The sequence below is a fragment of the Phycodurus eques genome, chromosome 1 (genome assembly GCF_024500275.1).
Source record: "Phycodurus eques isolate BA_2022a chromosome 1, UOR_Pequ_1.1, whole genome shotgun sequence".
Classification (NCBI taxonomy): Eukaryota; Metazoa; Chordata; class Actinopteri; order Syngnathiformes; family Syngnathidae; genus Phycodurus; species Phycodurus eques.
The window spans coordinates 932,061-954,305 of NC_084525.1; the positions used below are offsets into that span (position 1 = coordinate 932,061).

At 44.7% G+C, this 22,245-nt stretch overlaps 2 protein-coding genes across 3 annotated transcripts; both read right to left on the reverse strand.

The window, feature by feature from the left end:
* Window positions 1-1,907: 1,907 nt before the first annotated feature.
* On the reverse strand, window positions 1,908-8,035 carry nsun5 (NOP2/Sun RNA methyltransferase 5). 2 transcript variants are annotated; one of them, XM_061677196.1, is made up of 5 exons: window positions 7,428-8,035; window positions 6,540-7,251; window positions 4,265-4,475; window positions 3,037-3,201; window positions 1,908-2,241 (listed from the first exon to the last, which is right to left on the reverse strand). In XM_061677196.1, exons 1-5 carry the CDS (start codon window positions 7,638-7,640, stop codon window positions 2,052-2,054), a joined length of 1,491 nt encoding a protein of 496 aa, XP_061533180.1. In that variant the 5' UTR covers window positions 7,641-8,035; the 3' UTR covers window positions 1,908-2,051. The 2 variants fall into 2 exon arrangements, 1 of the variants encoding a protein (XP_061533180.1); XR_009768636.1 differs by having other exon boundaries at window positions 2,190-2,241; window positions 2,477-3,201.
* A 641-nt stretch (window positions 8,036-8,676) lies between these two features.
* mybl2a (v-myb avian myeloblastosis viral oncogene homolog-like 2a) lies at window positions 8,677-22,083 on the reverse strand. The gene is made up of 12 exons (XM_061671120.1): window positions 21,975-22,083; window positions 20,191-20,284; window positions 19,103-19,174; window positions 18,568-18,657; window positions 18,217-18,437; window positions 15,335-15,455; window positions 15,136-15,189; window positions 14,795-15,018; window positions 13,638-14,340; window positions 11,370-11,612; window positions 11,068-11,268; window positions 8,677-9,804 (listed from the first exon to the last, which is right to left on the reverse strand). The coding sequence occupies exons 2-12, from the start codon at window positions 20,281-20,283 to the stop codon at window positions 9,196-9,198; spliced, it is 2,631 nt and encodes an 876-aa protein (XP_061527104.1). The 5' UTR covers window position 20,284; window positions 21,975-22,083; the 3' UTR covers window positions 8,677-9,195.
* Between the last annotated feature and the right edge of the window lie 162 nt (window positions 22,084-22,245).

Here is a 22,245-nt window from a genome sequence, read left to right on the forward strand (position 1 = left end):
ATCTATATTTCAATATTTATTCAATCATTATTAGTTGTATTTTTAAAAGCATTAAATCATGATTATATACTTTACACTAGATCATTGTGTCAGTTGTATTTTTTCATGACTACACGTCATTTTTATTTATTGCAATAAATGATAGTTTTAATTAATCATTGCTAAACAATATAATTTGGTTTTATTTAATTATTGTACTCAATCATATACATCAGTTTTAATGTTTCATTGTATTCATTGATCATATTATACATAGTACTTAGTCATATTATACAGATGAGTTTTGTGTATTTAATCATTAAATATAACAGTTTTATTCTTGTCCTTAATCTTTGTATCTATTTTATGATTGACATCAGTACATTTTAACACATTCATTTTCAAATGTCAGTTTTATTTTTCAACATAATTGCATACTTTATAATTTAACTATAGCATCAAATTAAATCAGTTTTAGTTTGTAATTAATGATTATATAGGTCATATGGATCTTGTAATGTATTTAATCATTACCATACATCAGAATTCCTACGTATCATCATCAATCATAAAATGTCAGATCTAGTTCTACTTCGCTAGATAAAGATTGTAGGTTTTTTTAATTATCGCCTAATTTTTAGATTGTCGTATACATAACGGTTTTTTTTGGGGGTCAGTTTTTGTCATTTCCTTTTCTTACGGACATCAGTTTCCATGTTCAACATATAATTCGATGTCTTGCATTGACATTTGTCCAAAAATGAAGCGCAGATTGCAATCCTTTGCGTGGTTTACAGTCCTTCGTGCGCTGCGTTGACTTCAGCGCGACGGTATGACACGTGACGTTCGCAATATCGCCAATCGGGACTTCGGCTGGCCCGGGGGGTGTGTCAGCTGTGTGCGGTCAGACACAAAAGAATATCTTATTGTATGTATTTCGGGGAGGATGAGGTGTTTGATGTTAAGACCGCCGCCGAGTAGGTCAAAAGTACAGTACGACCGAACAATGTGACATCACTTGAAATATAAATATTTCACGTCCTATAGGCAAACCTTCACGTTCAAAAATATTTATGAATACAAATTCCCAAAGCAGTTTCAAACCTATTTTAATTGGTAGTAAAAGTGACATCAAGCTAATTGGTCTGACCTTGGGTGGAGTACACGGTTCAATTTTTCTCTCTTTTTTTTTTAATAAATATGGCTAAGTTTGTTCATGACTAGTTCTGGAATGATCAAAACATGAGTAGGAAGACCATCGGCATGAAATAGTTTCATCAAACTTTAGTCGCACATCAAGACCACTTCAGACAACGTCGTGTAATCGATGTATGAATTCAGAATGACTTGCAGCAGATAGGTTGCCTTTCAAATACAAAATCAAAAGCTATCGGCATCTATTTAGTCTTCACCCACCAATTTGGAGAGGACCATCGTAAAAGTGGCAAGTGACCAATTTCGCCGCTCGGGGTAGACACCACACCTTTCTATGCTGGGAAAAAAAAAAAATCCCCACTTCCCAAGATAGCGGTCCAAGAAAAGATGGAAGGCGGCTGAGATTCGGGCGAGGCAAAGGGGGAGGGGTGAGAGGGCGAGGGAGGACGTGTGGCGACATGAACGGGGGGCAGAGACAACAGAGAACAAAGAAAGACAAAGCAAAACACACACACACCACTGTAGTGCAAGAATGACGCTCCATCCTAAGGTCGTATGGCGCGCCCCCTTCCGCTTACATTGCAATCAGCACTACATATCACCTGTGTTCACAATAGGAGGAGGGGTCCTTGGTTTTCAAATGTGCTTTTTTTTTCTTTTTTCTTTTCCAATCCATAATGTGTGTCAGGCCAGGGTGGAAATGCTCAGCAGCTAATGAGAATAAACGCGATGGAAAATGTATGGATGGAAATGCGGTGCGTTTAAATCACGAGGAATCCTTTGTTTTACGTGTAAAATTCCCCGGAGGACCATTAGAAAAGGAATCGAAAGTTTTAGTAACATGGAGTTTTTAATGAAATGTAAAAGCCGACATGATGAAATCCCCATGTGGACAAGATGCCGATTCAGTATTTCAATTATTTTGTCACACCTCTGTTTTTCTTCTTCCTCCTCCTCCTCCTCTTCTTTTCGGTCTTCTTCTCATCTGGCGCAACGTCACCAGCGGCCGTCGCGCTGCCGTCGCACTCTGAGGCTTCGGACTCGTCGAGAGCGGCTTCGGGGGTCTCCTCGGACGCGGGCGGGCCGAGCGCCGCCGACTCCGGATGCCTGTGACGGGCGATCGCATTGATCAGCGGTGGAGGCTTTGGGATTTGTGCAGCTAGCTAACAGTTCTCCAAATGAAAGGCAAACTCTTCTTGCTTCAAGCGGTTTATTTGTCCAAATAAAAGTTCATTCAAAGGACTTTCGACACAACATCACCGCTGCTATCATTAGCCTAACACAAGGCCACTAGCTTAATGCTTATTTATTTAGAGCAACAAAAAAAAAAAACGAGAGATACCTGCAATGTGTGACGCATGGAGTTAATGGTGTTTATGTGGCACGAGAAAAAGCACAACTGAGCCTTCCGCGTTCACGCCAAGACTGAAATGTGTGAAGCCAGGCAATATGTCTTCAAAAATGTGTTCGGAAAACAAATTGTTCACAACGTGCGGTTCCACTGTAAAGCAACACCCACGGGCGAGTGTTCTCTCTGCTCTGTGGAAAACAATGCTGGAGTTTAGCTTTAGCTTAGTTGGCCGACGGTCTCCTTCCGGACATCCGCAATCATTTCGACTTGTATCACACTACTGCCACCGTCAGGCGAAGGCACGCACATCACAGGGGGCAGCACAGTTATGTATAATATGTGTGGCTTATCTATGATCAAATATTTTCGTGGGTTCAGCTCGTATACCGGTGTGCTCATCAGACAGAATTTGACAGCACTACCCCCCCCAGGCAGGGTCCTTCGTCGGCCCCGATAAATTACTCCTGATCTAAATCGAAACTAAAGCTGAGAAGTAAAGTTTGGACGGGTTCGTCTTCCTTCCAGCTTTTCTCAAGTGCAGCATCATCTACCTTATCCGGACCGTTAGTCGTGGCTTCGGATTCTCGGCTTCACCGCATCGCTCCAGCACGGCCACGAAGAATCCGTGCGTGCGCGTCCCGCTGACGCTCGCCCGCAGACACTGAACGAGGGGCGGCGCGCCTCGTTCGGGCCACGGCGCCAGCAGAGGAACCGGCCTGCGGGGACACCGGACACAAACAATGTTAGGACTTGATTTAGAGAGCCGAGGGAGGGGGCTTCTAGTCCTGCTATAACGGGAGCTTACAACAGTGGAAATGTACCACTCGAACTTACTTCCTTGACACTAATTATTACTTTCCTATTAGCCGGGGCGTCGACACCATCTTGTGGCGTCTTATAGCGTTAAAGAAAGGGCACGAGAAACACCAACCGGAAACCTTTTCAGCAAACGGCTGCGCATAGGTTTCGCAGAAAAAAAACGTGAAGAGGCTGCGATTGGCTGGCGACCGGTTCAGGGCGTACCCCGCCTCCTGCCCGACGACAGCTGGGATAGGCTCCGGGTGAGGAGAAGCGGCTCGGAAAATGGACGGATGGACGGATGGATGGAAACGTGAAGAGGCGAATAGCGAAACGCGACGAGGTGCGGGGTTCACTCGAGACCAGCGGCGTCCAAACGTTTTCCTCCGAGGGCCGCGTACGGACAATTTCAAGGCTGCGAGGGCCACTTTGACATTCTTTTATTGATGCTAAAACCAATCCATGAAGCAATTCTATATCCTTTATATCATTTTTGTAATAAACTGCTGCGTCGTAGCTTTCTGTTGAAGGTGATAAGGCGAATAGTTCAGGATTTTTGGGCGTATCCCTCGTGAAGAGATCGGCCCCGACACCGATCACATCTCCGCATTCAGAACCTCTACAGGAAGTAGACGATCTTTAAAGGAGCGTTTCCATCATTATGTGTGACATGTTTCACAAATGAGACCTTCACACTGAGCAGAAATTGTAGAAATTTGAAATCATTCTCGTGATTCGCATCTGACACAGATCGTCATTCAATGAGGCTTTATAAATACAAATTGTATTTTAGTTGTAAAAAGGTTCCTTTTGTCTCTTGATAAGACCTCAGCAGAAAAACTATTTCTGATGTTATTTGTCACGGGTGTACCCTTGTAACAAGTACCAATACTTGACCACGTGCCATGCCAAATTTTATGTTAGCGTATGCAACGGGCCGCGAAAAAAGGAGTTGTCGTCGATTGGGCTGAAAGCGCGTACCTGAAGCCGGGGTTCTGCCGGAGACAGGCCGCCACGACCTCCTCGTTCTCCTGGCTGCGGACGGAGCAGGTGGAGTAGCTGAGACGCTTCAGGCGGGGGAAGCGAAGGCCGTGGTTCAGGCAACGCAGCTGGAAGGAGGCCAGCGAAGCCAGACGAGAGGCGTCCTTCTGAGGCTCGGCCGACGGGCCCCGGTCCCCGAGACACACCATGCCTGAAAAAACACACGCGCGCTGAATATGCGAGACCCGCAGCGGGGATCAAAGTTGACACACCCCTGTTCAAATGCCAGGTGTTTGTGATACAAAAAAAGCACTAATATCACTCATTTCTTTTTCCACCATTAGTTTGACTTATAACCTGTGCAACTCAACGGGAAAAAATACTTTTTTAGAGGAAGTAAACAACAGATGTGGTTGCGCAAGTGTACACACCCTCTTGTAATTGCCGATGTGGCTGTGTTCAGAACGAAGCAGTCAAATGGGAGTGGGCGCCTCCGATTCACTCCAACTGAAGTTTAGCTGTTCTAGAAAGCTTTTCCTGACATGTATCATCACATTGTAAAGCATCAGGCAAGGTCTGCAGTAGACCTTACGTCGATCTGATCGGTGTTATCGGGACGATAATTAGCATTTTAGGCTGATCGGCTAATCGGCTTTCGTGTCATAAGTCGGCGATCCGATCGATGATGTCATCGATGATGTCACCGATCGGCTCCGCACAAGACATATTACTCCCCGTCTTCGGCGCATATGAATCCAAAACCTAGTTTGTTTTTAGCCTTGTTGCGCAGTACTGTCACTATCTGACGGCCAATAAAGTTTTTTCAATCTTGTCGGTGAAAAAACATGTGGTCGGTGTGGGACTATTTTGCTTTGGAAAAAAACTTTGAAAGACTTGAATAGATTTCTTGACATCATCTTACTCAGCCTTTAAAAAGTCATTCAAAACAGTCTTGTCCTGGGTCTTCAAATAGTTTTTTTTTTGTTTCTCATTGTTATGAAATCCCTATTCTGCAGTCATGTGTTGACATGATTTTTCTGTCTAATTTATTTCCATTTGTTTTGTGAATCCAGTAATTTACATTTGCTATGATTTTCTGAAGGCAGTGCAATCCCATATAAGCCCTTTCAGCTTCCACACCTCCTTGCACCGTATTTAAATTATGCTAAATAAATCAGAAAAAAGAATGAATGAATTAAAACAAAAAACTGGTCTGGGAAGCTGCCAAGAGGGCAACAGCAACATTTAAGGCACATGTAACAACAATGTCCTGTCTTTTTGATGTCAGGGCTATTAGCGCCATTATTATATATTGACCACCCCCAGGGAACACACCCACCGAGGAATACTGAAAATTAAGAACTGAAGAAGCCTTTTGAATTAAAAGTGAAACGTCTACAACAAACAAGAACAGTCCAGTTGCCATGATGTGACCTTTGCGGATCACAAACACGTGAGTTTTTCAGAAAATAGTTGATAGGCTACGTAGGGGGGGAAAAGAAAACACAAATAGGTAAATTTGTGAATAGCGAATGGCAACTATGGAGGAGTTCACTGTAGGCAGTACAATTGGATGCTCTTCCGTTACATGACAGAAGGTACAATTAATCTTTGTAGATTCAGAATCAGAATCATCTTTATTTGCCACGTATGTCCAAAAAACACACAAGGAATTTGTCTCCGGGAGTTGGAGCCGCTCCGGTACGACAACTGACAGGCAAGTGACAGAGAACACTTTGGAGACAGAAAGGCATTGGCAAAAAAAAAAAAAAAAAAAAAAAAAACAGTCACTGAGCAGTAAAGGGTTGCTAGTTATCTGGTAATGCCGGTACATTTTTATTTGACAATTGTGCAAAAGATGCAGAGTCCTCGAGCACTTAGAGCAGTTCGAATGACTAATATTGCAATAGTCCGGTGCAATGAGCCTCGTGCAAAGGGCGCCGAGACTTCAAGGAGCGGATGCGGTTTAAAGTGACGAGTCGTGCGATCATGTGGGACAATGTCGGTTGTGCAAATGTTGCAGATCCTCCTCAATCGGTGTGCAAATGGAGCAGACGCTACTCTGGCATGAGTGGCCGGTATCGGTCAACAACAGATGGGCAAATAGTGCAGCGTGGCGAGACTACGACAGCGAGTGCACGAGTAATGTATAATTGAGACGAGATCAACATTATTTCAGTATAACGGGCTTATTTTTGGTGACGTTTTTGTTCGGTTGTATTCCGTGGGATTTTTCTCATGTAAAAATAATAAAGGATGGGAAAGCGCGTTTTACCTGATCCGCTGCACGAGGGATCGAGCAGGACGTATTCCACATCCGCGTACGTCGCGGCATCAGGGTCCACCTTCAGGAAGTCCTGATTGGCCAGCTGATGGCAGGTGACGCCCGCTCGCAGCAGGAGGGTGGACGTGGTGGCCAGACGCTTGGCATCCAAATCGAAGGCGAACAGCTTGCCTTTGTTCTTCATGATGGCGGCCAGGTGGCTGGTTTTATTCCCGGGGGCGGCGCAGGCGTCGACGACGTGGCTCCCGGGCGGGGGGGCCAGCAGAAAGGCGGGGAGGCAGCTGGCTTTATCCTGGAGAATAATGTGTCCCGCCTTGTACAGGAAGTGGTCGTGGAAGTCCATTTTAGGGGGGAAGACCAGCACCTCCGACAAGTGGGGGTCCTTCACAAACTGTCTCGCCTTTAGAGTCAAGTCATCCAACTGGGAGGCCTCGCCCAAGTAGGTGAAGCCATCCCTCTTGAGGTAGTCCACGGCGTCCTCCACAGTGGTCTTCAGGGTGTTGACGCGCACGTACCTGGGCAGCTGGTCTCCGGCGGGTCGCTGGACGCTGCCGGGGAGCAGGTCCTCATTCCTGCTGACCTTCCGCTTGACTTTCATGCGGGCCAGCTCGGACTGCAGCCTGGAGCGATGCTTCATCAGCAGCGCCTTCCAGGAGCCGCCGCACTTGAGCCCTTGGCCCACGAGCAGGTCGTAGACTAGCACCTGTTTCGGGAAAAAAACGTACTCATTCTGAGCTGAGGACAAAATAACATGTTTTTACGAAGAGGCCGGATCGGTTTTAATTCAACCAAGCGCTACCACTCACTATCGAAGGCCCAGGAAGACGCCGAAATAGGTTTTAGTACAGCGAATTTGAAACTTCAAAACTCCATACACACCTTGGCCAGGTGCATCTTCAGCTTGGTGTGCTTCAGCAGCTTGGTGGACACGATGATCTCCTCCAAGATGGGCGAAAACTTCTGGGCCTCGCAGACCAGAGCGAAGAGCTGCTTGATGTTGGCGAAGTTACTTTCGTACACCAGCGTTTTGAGCGCACCCTGTTGCTTCTCCACCTTCTCCAGGATCTCGGCGGCTTTCGTGTACAGCGCCATGCCGAAAAGGAACGAGCTTCCACCAGCTAGCGCTTGAACAGCATTCAATTGTGTCCGTTTTGGGTTTTCTTTTCTTTTCTTTCTTACGACTAACTTATAACGTTACTGGTCTTAATTATTAAAAAAAAAATAGTCCACAGACTTAAACAGGACGAGAGCCACGACTTCCACAAATTCAGCCCACGCGTGGAAGAAATCGCATCCGTAACCTCGGAAGTGAACCCACCCAATGACGCCATCAACACGCGCATACAAGTTTTGCTCAACAGTTCTGTGCTGAATCCGAAATCGTTCGTTCGTTCGTTCGTTCACTCGTTCACTCACTCACTCACCATGTAATGTTGCACTATATAGCGACCTATAGAGTGAGTTCATTCAGAACAGCTTTCGGACAATACACGGCGCTCTGTTAGTGACGTCACGTCCGTCGCACAAAAAAAAATTTCTGCACATGATTAAAATGAGAGGATTTCGTAAACAAATACGTGTCATGTTTTTTTTTCTTTTTTGAAAAGTTACATTGATACGAAAAATTCCCTCTCCGTCTGCGACGCACCGAGTGCCGCCATTCTTTTCTGAAGACGCAATGCATTATGGTCTATCGGGACTCGGCGAATGACCATCGGGTTGCTCACTAGTTTGCTTTGTGGGAAAGTTTTCGTGCACTGAATTTGATGACTAAGCCTTCGGACGCCACTAGAAAATGGCGTAACCACTACATAGTGGTTAGTGGGTTATTTTGGACACAGCAGACAAAGGTTATATTATTTTTAAGCTTTTTGAAAAGGCAGCTAGCTAGCTCGATTGTATTTCTTCATGGGGTTTGTACAATCATTTACACATGTATTACAAAACAAATCAGTTAATTATCAACTGAGTGAAATGCTTCTCATTTGTCTAAGCTTTTATTGCCGGAAGTGACTTAAAATTAGGCAGAGGCAGCCACCTCCAAATATTCTATGCAGGAAAAACCCTGTAAGAAGAACAAAAACGGAATTAATGGTTGAAGTTAAGAATCATTACAAACTACTTGAATTGACAATCTGTTTTTATTAAGTTTCAGTGAACATCATGAATCCAAACTATTTACAAAACTACCCATCCATTTTCTATAGCGAGCATCCTCAGAGTCGCTCGTGAGCTCGGGCTTACCCCCGCTCACCGTGGGCCACGAGTTCCACCACTGGACCGGTTGCCGGCCTATCGCAGGTCACATACAGACAAACAGCACATTCATATCTATGGACAACTTAAGAGTCTTCAATAAACCCGACATGCATATTTTTTGAATGTAAGAAGGCAGAGTACCAAGTACGCAAGAACTCCAGAGGTGAGAGTCGAAATTTGAATCACTGAAGTGTGACGCAATGTGTTCCCAACGTCTTTGTTGACTTGACTTGCTGCCCGTCAGTAATTGTGGTCCAGCATCACTGTGAAAAACGGTCTAGTGGTTGTCTGAACTGGTGATTGCACACTTGTTAATTGACTTGAAGGTGATAAAAGTGATATTGCATATCAGTTGCTATCAGCATACACATTTTCCCAAATCAACAGATCACTTGGTCTGTCTGTGTTTAGTGCCACCACCGGACTTTTTTACAGTCTTTGTCTTTAAAGAGTTCTTATAAAGAAGGAGTCTCTCTGTGGTGTGAGGCGGGATGCGGTTCCGTTTAGCTCGTATGATACAGGCTGCTATCGGACAGAGCCTATCGAAGCCCCCCGAGGTGGCGGGTACTGCCAGCAGCTTCTTGGCGATGCCCTGCAGCTTTGGGAAGCGACTGGCAGATTTCCAGTAGAGCAAACCGGAGCCGTTTCCCCACAGCGGCTCTGACAGGTACACGTCCAGTTCTGACGTCACGGTCTTTGAGAGAAGCTGGGGGACGTTGTCATCTGCCTTGCGCTTGACGCCAACGCAACTGACGACGTCGCAGTTGTCGTCTGAGCTGCGCCCAGAGACCTCCGTCGGGTTAGCGGTCGGTGTTTCCTCTCCGCCATCCAGCGGCTGACTACTCTCCTGTTTTTTCTGGTGGTCCTCCTCCATCGCTGCTGGATTAGCCGAGCCTGCTTGGCTCCCCAGTGCTGCTTGCACAGCGGTGCGAGCCTCACACTTTGTGGGAGGTGTTAGGAAACCCGTCTGGTCTTCAAGGTGCCCATCAGAGAACATCTGATTGAAGTAAGAATTCAAATTGAGTGTACACTCAGAATAGGGCTCCGTTTCCACCAAGCACAACAGTTTGATTTAGTTTAGTACTATATGCAACCACATGTATTCTTTCATGATTCCACTGTCAAAGGTTCCTGTAAGGGCTGTTAACGCATTCATTTGTGAATAATCCTTCAAGTACAACGGGCAGAGTGGAGGAGGATAAAGTCTGTCAATAACACACAACAGTTTGAGCATCAGCGACTCCAGACGATGATCCAGATCGCCTCAGTTTACCTTTCATATTGTATTAGTAAGTACTATCACAAGAATTCACAAACTAGCCAAGGATTCTCCCTTTTGAGTGCGTTGCTGCAGGAGAGGGCATACTTTTGTGCTCAAGGACCAAATTAGATGGGGTTTTTTTCAAAAAGGCCAAGTCATTCGTAGATTAGCTTAAAAAAATAGTTCATGTATCCATGTAAAATATGCAGCTATTTATTTTATTATTGATCATTGGTTTAATTATAATTAACTAATAATTGAATAAAATGTTAAATGTAACATTGTTTAAAATGTACACATTTCAAAAAGGATTTAAAATAGCTCAATTAAAGAATTTAATTAACTAAGTGAATACCAACTTAATTTTAATTCAGCAATTTTAGGAAAATAACATCTTCATTTATGCAACAAATATCACAGGATTCCTGATAATGAAGATGCTCGGTGGGTTGGATTAAAGAATGCAGTGGGCTTTACTTTGCCCCACCCTAGGTAAACGCCATCCTCACAATTCCAGAAAAAGCAGCAGGTCCCAACCTTTTTTGTGCCATGGACGGGTTTCACATGAATCAATATTTTGGACGGACCAGCATAGACGCATATAAAAACAAATGATTAAAATTCACCAGTTGTTGGAATCAGTTGAGCATTGGGCTTGTTTGTCTTCAATGAACCAGTCCCATCTTGGAGTCATTTTTTTTTCTTGCAAAAACCTCCTTCCATGTGCCGAAGCAGTTTTGATGGCCTATTTATCTGCCCCGTTTGCGAGCCTGTCACCACATATTAGGCGGGTTTGGTGCTCCTCACACTTTTGTTTTTTATTCAGTTTTTTGCTAGCTTGTGAGCATTATTATTATTTTTTTTTAATCATAACACGTGACCGAGACGAGCGTTTTAAAAAGAGGCGCAGGTGGATGCGCCTGATTTAAAAAATTCAACGTCCTTTCGACTCAATGGACTAAATGGTGGTTGGGGACCCCCCTGCTATAAAGTACAAACCTTCAGTTTGTTCCTGGGGTCAAGCACGGCAGCCACAATCAGGTCCTTTTGGTGAATCAGGGACTGGAAGTGAGTACGGAGGCCCGTGCGTAGGGCTTTTTTGAAGTGAGTGTAACTGGTGCTACAGCCCTCCAACGTCTTATCGAGGCCAACGAGAGACGTTATAACGTACGAGATGGCCACTGCGTTTCCTAACAAGACCTACAGGTGACAGCAAGCAAAGAAGAGATACTCACACATTCCCTTCTACCAAATAGTTAACTGTTAAAAGACAACGAGGCGGGCCTTTTTCAATGACGTACCTGCAAGGCTTCCTGGAACGGTTCCAGGAGAGCCAGGATGTCGAGCACTTGCTCCCTCTTGACCATGATCAGAGGCGGGGCGCTGGCCGTGTCGCTGGCCTCGCTGCGAGCCTGCGACAGGACGGTGAGGACGCCGTTCCAAGCAGACTCCTGCACCATTCGGCGTAACGACACCATCATGGAGTTCCAGCGACAGTGGCTGGAGGGCGGACACAGAGACACGCCGCACTCCTTCGACAAAACCTTCACAAGGACACAGTAGACGGCACGATCAGGTTTGGACCTCTGAAACATGGGGAACTTAGGCAAATGACAATTAACGTCAAGTATGAGACCTATAGTAGTGTGTGTTTTGATTTTGGCTTTATCCATTGGATTTTATTTGTCCCACAATGAAGAATTTAGCAATTTTTGCAACTTTGCATTTTTTCTGGGGTTATTATGCCAACTCAGTTGGGTACTTGTGACTAAGACACAAAAATATTATATGAAGTATGAAAGCGGAATGTCTGTCCTTGCTTCTCAGCATAATATGGGTAAAGTAAGTAAGTCCATTAGTTATGCATTTACTTTGTGATATGTGTTATACAGCTTTTTTTCTACATTTGTGCCGTGGCCCAACGGTTAAGATCAGCCACCGTGGGGGACCTAGGTTCAAGACCCCGACCGGACCATCCGCCGACATCCCCCGGACTCACGGCTGCGGTGTCCTTGAGCGAGACACCGATCCCCCGAAATGCTCCCCGGGCGCTTCGGCTGCCCCCTGCTCCGGTGTGCTCCGCTAACATGTGTATGTGTTCACTGCAGAGAACAAATTTCGTGTGCATGTATGCATGTTCATGACAATAGAAAGGTGATTCTGTACAATTCTGATTCAAAACTGACATATTTCCAGGTCCAATTCCAAAACACGCGCCTACGTGGCGGGCATGTTACGATGGTTCTATCTATTGTCTATCATACCTAGAGCTCTGGCAGAGAGAGCGGCATGTCTCTGAGGAATACAAAACAGTCTTTGGAGTCTGGAATATACCATTTTTGGTACCGTAACAGTTTTTTTTTGTCAAGCTGTTCGCCTTCGGCAATGGATTTTGAACTAGGAAGCACGCCAATTCCCAGAGCTGCCAACCTATAAAAATTCACTTCCAGAACATTTTTCAAAATGTTGTCAAGAACATCGTGCGACAGTCAATCATAACTGTTAATAAATTATGGCTTCAATATTTGTCATTTTAATGTCTTTATGACATCAACCTTGTAACGGTGGACGCAGTTGCAGCCTGAATCAAAGTCCCACTGTATGAGATTTCAACGTTCCATCATCAAAAATATCTGTCTATGGATTAATTCACCTGGACTATGGACAACAGTTTTGGTTTGTATTTTGTACCATGTACTTCTTGTACACATACAAGTAAATGTAAGAAGAAGAAATGTAATTAGGTCTTCCCTGGCATACTTATTACATATTTATATTTCCTGTAACCAGAGTTGCTGTTGAAACGATGCAAATTTCCCCATTGTGGGACTAATAAAGGTCATCTTAGATTGCAAATATTTATTAATATAATAAGATACTTTTAACATGCAAAAATTCGGAAGTGATGTCTGTCAACAATGTCACCATGACCAAGCAAACCGGCGTGGTAAATTTTGATAAAATGTAAAATTTGTAAACATTTAAAAATTTTTTTTTTTTTTTTTTAAACAATAACTTTGTACTGTACTGGGCCTTTTAGCCCACGAAAAAAAATAAAAATAACATTTGTCCTGTACAGTAACATGGGTGTCTATGGCCTCCCCCCAAAAAAATACTAAAACTTTTTTCGTGAGTTTATTTGTTGTGGAGGAATTTAGAGGCATTTGAAGTGTTAGAAAATTCTACAAAGATGGCAGCCACTTGTCACTAGGCATGGGCCGGTATGAGATCCCGATTGCTTGATAACCTTAAGCAAAAAAGTATCGCAGTATCACGGTATTGCAATTACAGGCCTGGATGCAGCAATCCATCATAAAAAATTCAACACAGGTGTGTCCTACTTAGAACTTAAGTTTAAATAATATTTATAAAAATACAAACATATACATATATTTAAACTTAAACATACCGTCCTACTAGTAACCACGTTGCTAGTAAGCCTCAAGTGAAGCGCAATTCCACCATGACAAGACATACAGACGGAAGGCATAGAGTAGTAGCTGTAAGGGAATTGTTAGTAAAAACAGATAGCAATATGATTTCAGAGCATTTGCATGCATTTTCCGTACCTCGCTCCAATACGTACTGCCCCTGAAGAAAGCCACGACGTTGTGCACGTGCGAGAGGAGGTTTTCAACCACCCTGGAGTTCTTCAGTGCCTCGCTGATCACTAGCTGTAGTGTTTTTGCAACGCAAGCGATTCTGGTCCCGATCTTGAGCTCTGAAAACGGGGACTCGGATTCAGACATCTGGTCTGACAGAAAGGCCACTATCTCATCTCCGTCTGGCTCCCCTCTGTTCGACGGGCACATGATCTTGTAGTCACAGAACAGACTGTTCGCAACCAGGACTTCTTTGGCGTGGTTGACGAGGACATAGCCGATGCTCCGCGGGAAGATGCCGTAGCTGAGCAGCACGCCCTCCAACTCCTGCGCCACGGCGCCGCTCAGGTCTTTGTGGCTCACGTGACGGAAGGCCACGGTGGGCCTGCGAATCTGCCACGAATCACTGATAAAGTGGAGCTGCACAATGACGACGGCCTCCTCCACTGGATTGGACTGCCCACCCGCCCAGAGGTCAAAGGTTACATGAATTTCACCCTCTCCATCTTTGGATTTGCACAGGCAGAGCTTCAAGTCCCTGATGAGCTGAGGTTTGATGTTTCTCTCCACGTCGTCATAAAGCTGCAAGCTGACGGCACGCTGGGACAGCTTGTGGTATTCGGGACCGATGGCGCCCACGAAGGACCGGAAACCTGCTCCTTCGACAAAACTGTGTGGAAGAAGCAGGAAAATGCATTGACGCACATGTTCAAACACGTGATCGGAACTTGAAAACGACAACAGGTTTCGTGTTTCATGACGGAGGCCCATGGTCTGAGCAACCCAGGCAGCAAAACTCAGCTCTGAGCTAAACTTCGTCACATTCAAATACACCAGACAACTGAAGAAATAGACAAAATAAAAAAATGCAGGGTGTGATATAAAATACAATATACACTTCTTCACAACTTAGGCTTTGCAGTTTTTGTAAGCATATTATTCCCTTCCCACTCTAAGGCCACTAATTCATGTTGCGCGATACTGACCCAAACAGCAATCCTCCATTGTGTAGCGACTAAATCAATAGTGTCCAACCTTTTATGCACCAAGGACCAGTTCAATAACAAGCCATCTCGCGGGAGATGCCTTATGGTGCTCAGCGGTGAGCACCATTCCAAATTTACCTAAGTGGCAGCATGTCCTCAGCAATCATCCTCAATGCAGCGTCGAGGAACTTTTTCTGATCCACCGCCTCTGCTGCTGGTGCTGGGGCGGTGACAACACTAGAGCTGGGTTGACTAGGCAAGGGGGCATTGTTTGGAGTCAAGGTCCCTTTTGATGTCATGGTGTGTGGGGGTGTGGTGGCATTCTTCTGGACGATTTTGCACTGCTCTTTCTTAACTGTGACCTACAAGAGGGCAAAGAGGAGAAGTCATGCATGGCGGAAAAAGAATTATTCCCTTAAGTCACGCATTTAAAACCACCTTTTCGGAATCAAATACACTAAACTCAAAAAGAAGCTTACCACTTCAGGTGTTACTGCTGAGGTGTCTAATAAAATGTCACACTTGAAGTTCACCTGCAAAAAAATGATATAATGCGAGTCTATCATAATGTCCTAACATAGGAAATGGTCATGTTTGGTTGCGAAAGAATCCTGACTAACAACAAGATGCACACACTAGCATTTCAAAAAAGATGCATCTTTTAAGATGTGTTCGTACCCTTCCTTCCACAAACTGCTGAATGTCAACGGATATGTTGTCTGCATCATTTTTGAGCTGACCCAATTCAGCTTCAAATCTGAGCGTGGAGTTCCAGTGACTCCTCACTGCGTGCTCTGTCCTACAGATGGGAACCACACACAAACACCATACGCATCTTTGTAGGATCCAGGAAATTCCAGAGCAGATCTGAAAAATTTTAACTTCACCAGCAATTTTGCCTGGCACACAATACGGGATGAGAATCCTAGAGCAAATGTGCACGTGATAATCGATATTAGAAGAAACATATCTGTGACAAAAAAAAAAAAAAAAAAAAAAAAGATTTCATAAGCTGCACAAAAGAATACTGACGTCACCAACAACGTATTCGTGATGTTAAGTATTTTTATCTTTTGCTGTCGAACTCCCAAATGCAGGGGAAATTGTGTCGCAAAGTTTCATCGGAGAGGGCGGAGCACGGACGCCCAGAGACGGTCCCCTCAATAATGAGGAAAACACTTTAACATCCATAAAATCCAAAACATCAGAGCGATTGTTCTGCTATTTTCAGAGGTTAAAGTGGGCATTAGTAGAGATGGCAACATCAATTTTGCTGACGATTGAAAGCAGTTTTGTTTCGCAATGTTAACTTTGTTAGCTTCAATAACTCCACATTTAGTTTAACTTCAAAACGCACTTCTATTTTGCCATTGCCTCGTTTGCGAACACTTCAACAAGTCACTTCCAAGCCACAAAGACTCCACATGGGCATTTTAGGAGTAGCACTGCCCCCTAGCGGTGTGGCATGTAAAGGTTATTAGTTTCTTCATTCATTCATTCATTCATCTTCCGTTCCGCTTATCCTCACTAGGGTCGCGGGCCTATCCCAGCCATCTTCGGGCGACAGGCGTGGTACACCAACCGCGGGGCACATATAAACGAGCAACCAATCGCACTCACGTTCAGTTTTTTCAATATAATGAGCAGAGAGCGAGGACAAGGCTCAACGTCAAAATTGAAATTATTGGTGGGATCGTCGTAGATACAGTGGGTACGGAAAGTTTTCAGACCCCCTTAAACTTTTCACTCTTTGTTATATTGCAGCTATTTGTTAAAATCATTTTAGTTCATTTTTTTCCTCATTAATGTAAACACAGCACCCCATATTGACAGAAAAAAACGTGATTGTTGACATTTTTGCTGATTTATTAAAAAAGAAAAAGTGAAATATCACACAGCCACAAGTATTCAGACCCTTTGCTGTGACACTCAAATACTGAACATGGGTGCAGTTCATTTCTTCTGAGGACCATCCTTGAGATGGTTCTCCACCTTCATTGGAGTCCAGCTGTGTTTGAGGATACTGATGGGACTTGATTAGGAAAGCCACACCCCTGTCTATATAAGACCTTACAGCTCACAGTGCATGTCAGAGCAAATGAGAATCACGAAGGTCAAAGGAACTGCCTGAAGAGAATTGTGGCAAGGCACAGATCTGGCCAAGGTTACAAAAACATTTCTGCTGCACTTAAGGTCCCTAAGAGCACAGAGGTCTCCATAATCCTGAAATGGAAGACGTTTGGGACGACCATAACCCTTCGTAGAGCTGGCCATCTGGCCAAACTGAGCAATCAGGAGAAGAGCCTTGGTGAGAGAGGTCAAGAAGAACCCAAAGATCATTGCGGCTGAGCTCCAGAGAAGCAGTCGGGAGATGGGAGAAAGTTCTAGAAAGTCAACCATCACGGCAGCCCTCCACCAGTCGGGGCTTTATGGCAGAGTGGCCCGACGGAAGCCTCTCCTCGGTGCGAGACACATGAAAGCCCGCGTGGAGTTTGCTCAAAAACACCTGAAGGACTCCGAGATGGTGAGAAATAAGATTCTCGGGTCTGATGAGAGCATGATAGAACTTTTTAGCCTCAATTCTAAGCGGCATGTGTGGAGAAAACCGGTCACTGCTCATCACCTGTCCAACACAGTCCCAACAGTGAAGCACGGTGGTGGCAGCATCACGCTGCGGGGGTGTTTTTCAGCTGCAGGGACAGGACGACTGGATGCAATCGAAGAAAAGATGAATACGGCCAAGTACAGGGATATCCTGGACCAAAACCTTCTCCGGAGTGCTCAGAACCGAAGACTGGGCCGGAGGTTGACATTCAAAAAAGACAATGACCCTAAGCACACAGCTAAAATAACGAAGGAGTGGCTTCAGAACAACTCCGTGACTGTTCTTGAATGGCCCGGCCAGAGCCCTGACTTCAACCCAATTGAGCATCTCTGGAAAGACCTGAAAATGGCTGCCCACCAACATTCACCATCCAACCTGACAGAACTGGAGAGGATCTGCGAGGAGGAATGGCAGAGGATCCCCCAATCCAGGTGGGAAAAACGGCATCATTCCCAAAAAGACTCATGGCTGTATTAGCTCAAAAGGGTGCTTTGACTAAATACTGAGCAAAGGGTCTGAATACTCATGGCTGTGTGATTTTACAGTTTTTCTTTTTTAATAAATCTGAAAAAATGTCAACAATTCCGTTTTTTTCTGTCAAATTGGGGTGCTGTGTGTACATTAATGTGGAAAAAATGATTTTAGCAAATGGCTGCAATATTAAAAAAAAAAGAGTGAAAAATGTAAGGGGGTCTGAATACTTTCCGTACCCACTGTATGTCCACATTAATTTTGGTGACGACTGAATGCAGTTTTGTGACATCAAGATTTGTTCAGCATCTTCTCTACAGTGAGTGTATCTCCAAAGGGTCTCAGGTGAAATCGATTTCACCGCGACTCCTTGGCTATATGGCTAGTCTCCAGGAGAGGTCTGCGCAACCAGCCGAGACTTCAGTCGCCATTAGGTTGCCAACTTGTCTCCAGGCTAGTGAGATAGGCCCGTAAAGCATCCTACCTTCCAGGAAGCAGCTTGGCAATCTCAGACCAGCGGTTCCCAAAGACGCCTTGAGCTTTGTAAATGATGAGATCCTCCTCGTGGGTCCAGTTGGACTTCTTCAACAGGGGCTCCAAGTGGGTGAGCCAACGATCACGACACTGATTCTCCTCCCGCCCCTGCAGGTGCTTGCAAATCAAACTCCAGCGATTTTTGCCAAACCTACTGACCAACTCTATGATCTGCTCAAGGAAACAAAGAAACAAAAAAAGCACCAGCATTTCTTATGAAAAGCTTGTCTGAAATCCAATTAAACTGACATTCCACCAGAATCCTTAAGAGTTTCTAGTGTGTTAGGTTCAAATTCTTCACCTTTTGGTCTTCCTCTTTGGACCAGCAGTCTGTGACCACATTATCTTGCAAATGTTTCCAGCGGTGCATACACTGTAATTCTGTCTTTCCCTGTGACGTAACAGGACAAAACACTTTTTCAACCTAGTTCTCAGTGAATGTGTGTTTTGTCTCTTTGATTCTAAGACATGTCCCTATATTCTTTTAAAACTTTTGGGAGAGAAAATCATTGAAAAGTTCTGAACTCCAGTTTCAATACCAGTGTCATGTTGATCTTACTAATGCTGCCCCAGGGAGACGTGCAATAGTGGAAGTCTGTGTGGATGCAGGTAAACTTCCCATAGCGAAAGTCATGTTGTAACCTTATTCAGACAGCAAACTAGCTAAGACGGAACCCATGGCACCTCTGCTGTTTTTTTATATATATATTTTTTTTTGAACCAATTATTGAATTCTTATTCCCACCCCTACTAACGAGATGGAGGAGCTGTCGCATAAAATTGCTCACATCCTCAAAAACTATAGCACGGTGTTATTCATTCTAACAAATTCTTACCGGTAACAAAGTGGCGACAGTATTCCAGTTGCGTTCTCCAAAATTTTGGACGAGGATTTTCAGGTTTTCATCCTGCACAGAAGAGAAAATGAACATGAGGTGCAATGGTTTGTTCTTAAGGGCCAATCCCAATTCTACCCCCCAGCCCTTCCTCTTCGTCTTACCCCTTTCCCTTAGCCCGCTGCTTGTGTCAAATGAATGGTATTATTAGAAATTGTACATGAGCAAAGTTCTGTCGGAGGTGGGAGTCGAAACTACTTCTGACGGGGGATTCCGCCAGACGTTCCCAGCAGACCGTCACAACGTACGTTGTGACGGTCGCCTGTACGTTGGGGTGAACCCCAACGTACAGGCGCTGACCCGGGGGGGCAATAAGTACACCCACACCTGCTCGGCGCCTCTCACCGTGGGCAACTCCAGAGTGAAAGAGAGTCCAACCCCTCTCGAGAGGACTGGTACCAGAGCCCGAGCTGTGCGTGGAAGCGAGCCCGACTATATCTAGTCGGAACTTCTCCACCTCACACACCAGCTCGGGCTCTTTCCCTGCTAGAGACGTGACATTCCACGTACCCTAGAGCCAGCTCCTGTAGCCGGGGGTCGGATCGCCAAGGTCCCCGCCTTCGGCCACCGCCCAGCTCGCACTGCACCCGACCCCTATGGCGCCTCACAGGTAGTGAGCCCATGGGAAGGGGGACCCACGTTACCCTTTCGGGCCCCATGGGTGCAGGCCCGGCCACCAGCCCCTCGCCTTCGGGCCCCACTTCCAGGCCTGGCTCCAGAGGGGGGCCCCGGTGACCCGCGTCCGGTCAAGGGAAAACTGAGTCCGTAGTTTGTCGTCATCATAAGGGGGGGTCTTTGAGCCGTGCTTTGTCTGGTCCCTCACCTAAGATCTGTTTGTCATGGGTGAGCCTGCCAGGGGCATAAAGCCCCAAACAACTTGGCTCCTAGACAATATGAAAGTATTTTCCTTATACCCATGTATAATACCTTCTATCGACTTTTGACTAATTTTTCAGGGGGGGAAATGTGTATTATACAAGAGAAATTACGGTGAGTCATTAAATAAATAAATTTCTGTTTCCACTAACCTCTTCCAGAGTCCATCTTACTTTGGTATTATCCTTATCCACAGAGCCCGAGTCTGCGTCAATGCCGACAACAACAACAGCCTGTTCTGCCATACTGCAAACACACATCGACAATGAGATGACATATTGGGAATAAAATGCACATTTCAGCATCAACAATGCAAACAAATACCACATGCCAACTGCTTAGAAGGAGCGGGCGAAAGATGGTTTTTAGATTATCTCCATTCCATCTTTAAACTAGAACTACCTAGGGCAGGGTGATATCGCCTTAAAATAAAATCTCCCTTCTTTATTTTTTTTAAGTTCCAATTTTAAAATGTTACCCCTTCCCTTTTTCTGCTCTTTGTTTTTTTCCCCCCTTTTATTTATTTCTCCTGACATTCATTTATGAAATTTTATTTCCAGCAACGTTTTCCCCAATCATCAACTTGCACGATGACTTCCACAGATAAAATAGGAATAAACATTGAAATGATCAACAATTTATCAGTAAAACGAGCTGTCAAATTCATGACTCGGCTTGTCTCTGATATTTGTTCAGGTGAGGTAACCTGCCTCTGCAAAAACATTTGCAGAAACACATTGTGTTTTTGTAAATTGTTCTCTGTTTGCAGCCATGTTGTTAGTGAAAGCAGTGCATGTCAGCGTGGAGGCTCTTTTGACTACGGAAGCTGAACATTTTTTTTTTAGCGATGAATCACCCAGCCCGAGAACAAACGGGAACCTGTTCAATTCCACCGAACATCAACTTTATGCAACATTACAACAACTAATAAGATGGAAAAAGTAGAGCCCAGAATGACGAGCACGTGCATGGCATGCACTGTACTTGCATGTCTGCTGTATCTGTCACGTATTTGAGACAGAAGGTACAATAGACATTCATATCACATAGTTAGTCATGCCAGCTGTGTTCAATGAAACAGAGTAAATACATTTGTGAGTACATTGAAACGTGATCAGTATTTCAGTAGTCCTACTTTTTGAGACATTTTTGTTCAGTTGTGCGCTGTGAGATTATTTAATGTATGATAAGGGTCGTAAACTGGTCTCGGGTTCCAATTTTGGATAATTAGATCACATGTTGTAGCTCTATGACCAGGCAAGCACCATTGTTATTATTAATCAGTTTATTTGAAAGGGGACAATGCAATTTCATAAAACACATGAAATACACAGAAGTTGTTCGCACATTACCAGAAAGAATAGTACGAATTGTCCTACTATCCACCGATTAGGATACAAACTAAATAATTATTACTCTGTGATCAGAAAGAAAGAAGCTCAAAACATTTGAATGCAGTTTAATAAACAATCGTACCGCTAACGTTAGCTTACTGTCCGTGAGCTGAGATAGTAGCAAATAGCAGACGCATAGCAAACGAAGTACGTCAAATCAAACGAGGCGCATTAAACTAATGTAGACCATTCATATCTTGTGAGTGTGTGTGTGTGTGTGTGGGGGGGGGGGGGGGGGTCGCTCACGTTATTTGTCCAAATCTGTTCATAAAAATTTAAAATAAAACTCCACCTTGGTGCTAATTAGCGAGCTAGCATCGTCCCACGAGCACACTGACTCTGCGGCTAAATGCTAATTGTTAAATTCACGCGAAAGTATAGCGCCATCTGTGGCCGGAACCGCAAATGTAACACGCGCGGCCGCCATCGAGACACATGAGAAAGTTTCGGATCGTTTCGATTCGTGTTTAAGCGAAATCGCAACACGACCTGCTCGGAAGTACGTCAATAAGCAAAGAATACACGTTGAATTAACATCTCACCATTTCGAAACGTCACGTGGAGGCCGAACAGAACTCCTCGAAGTCTCTCGAACTTGTACAAAGTCGAGTTCTGGATCTATTGCAGCGAAGAGTTCGCGTTTCCGGTCGCCATTTTTCTTCTCTTGCGGTTGACAACAGTTGCTATGTGAAACGCAGTCGTGTGCGATACTGCAAAAGTCGATGTCGATCCGATACCAAGCAAATTCATCACTACTGCCAAGTATGGTTGATATTGATACCGATACTTTTTGAAAATCATTCAGGTTGATGC

Bases quoted from the DNA above. Each gene is read 5' to 3' on its own strand.
- mybl2a (XM_061671120.1), bottom strand. From the start codon at position 20,283: ATGGCAGAACAGGCTGTTGTTGTTGTCGGCATTGACGCAGACTCGGGC. The intron at 19,175-20,190 runs GTTAGTGGAAAC...TCTTCTGTGCAG, and splicing joins TAAGATGGACTCTGGAAGAG to GATGAAAACCTGAAAATCCT. The intron at 11,613-13,637 runs GTACGGAAAATG...GTCCTTGTGAAG, and splicing joins GCAGTACGTATTGGAGCGAG to GTTTTGTCGAAGGAGTGCGG.
- nsun5 (XM_061677196.1), bottom strand. From the start codon at position 7,640: ATGGCGCTGTACACGAAAGCCGCCGAGATCCTGGAGAAGGTGGAGAAG. The intron at 7,252-7,427 runs GTGTGTATGGAG...TTCCCGAAACAG, and splicing joins TGAAGATGCACCTGGCCAAG to GTGCTAGTCTACGACCTGCT. The intron at 2,242-3,036 runs GTAGATGATGCT...CGCCCGTCACAG, and splicing joins CGACTAACGGTCCGGATAAG to GCATCCGGAGTCGGCGGCGC.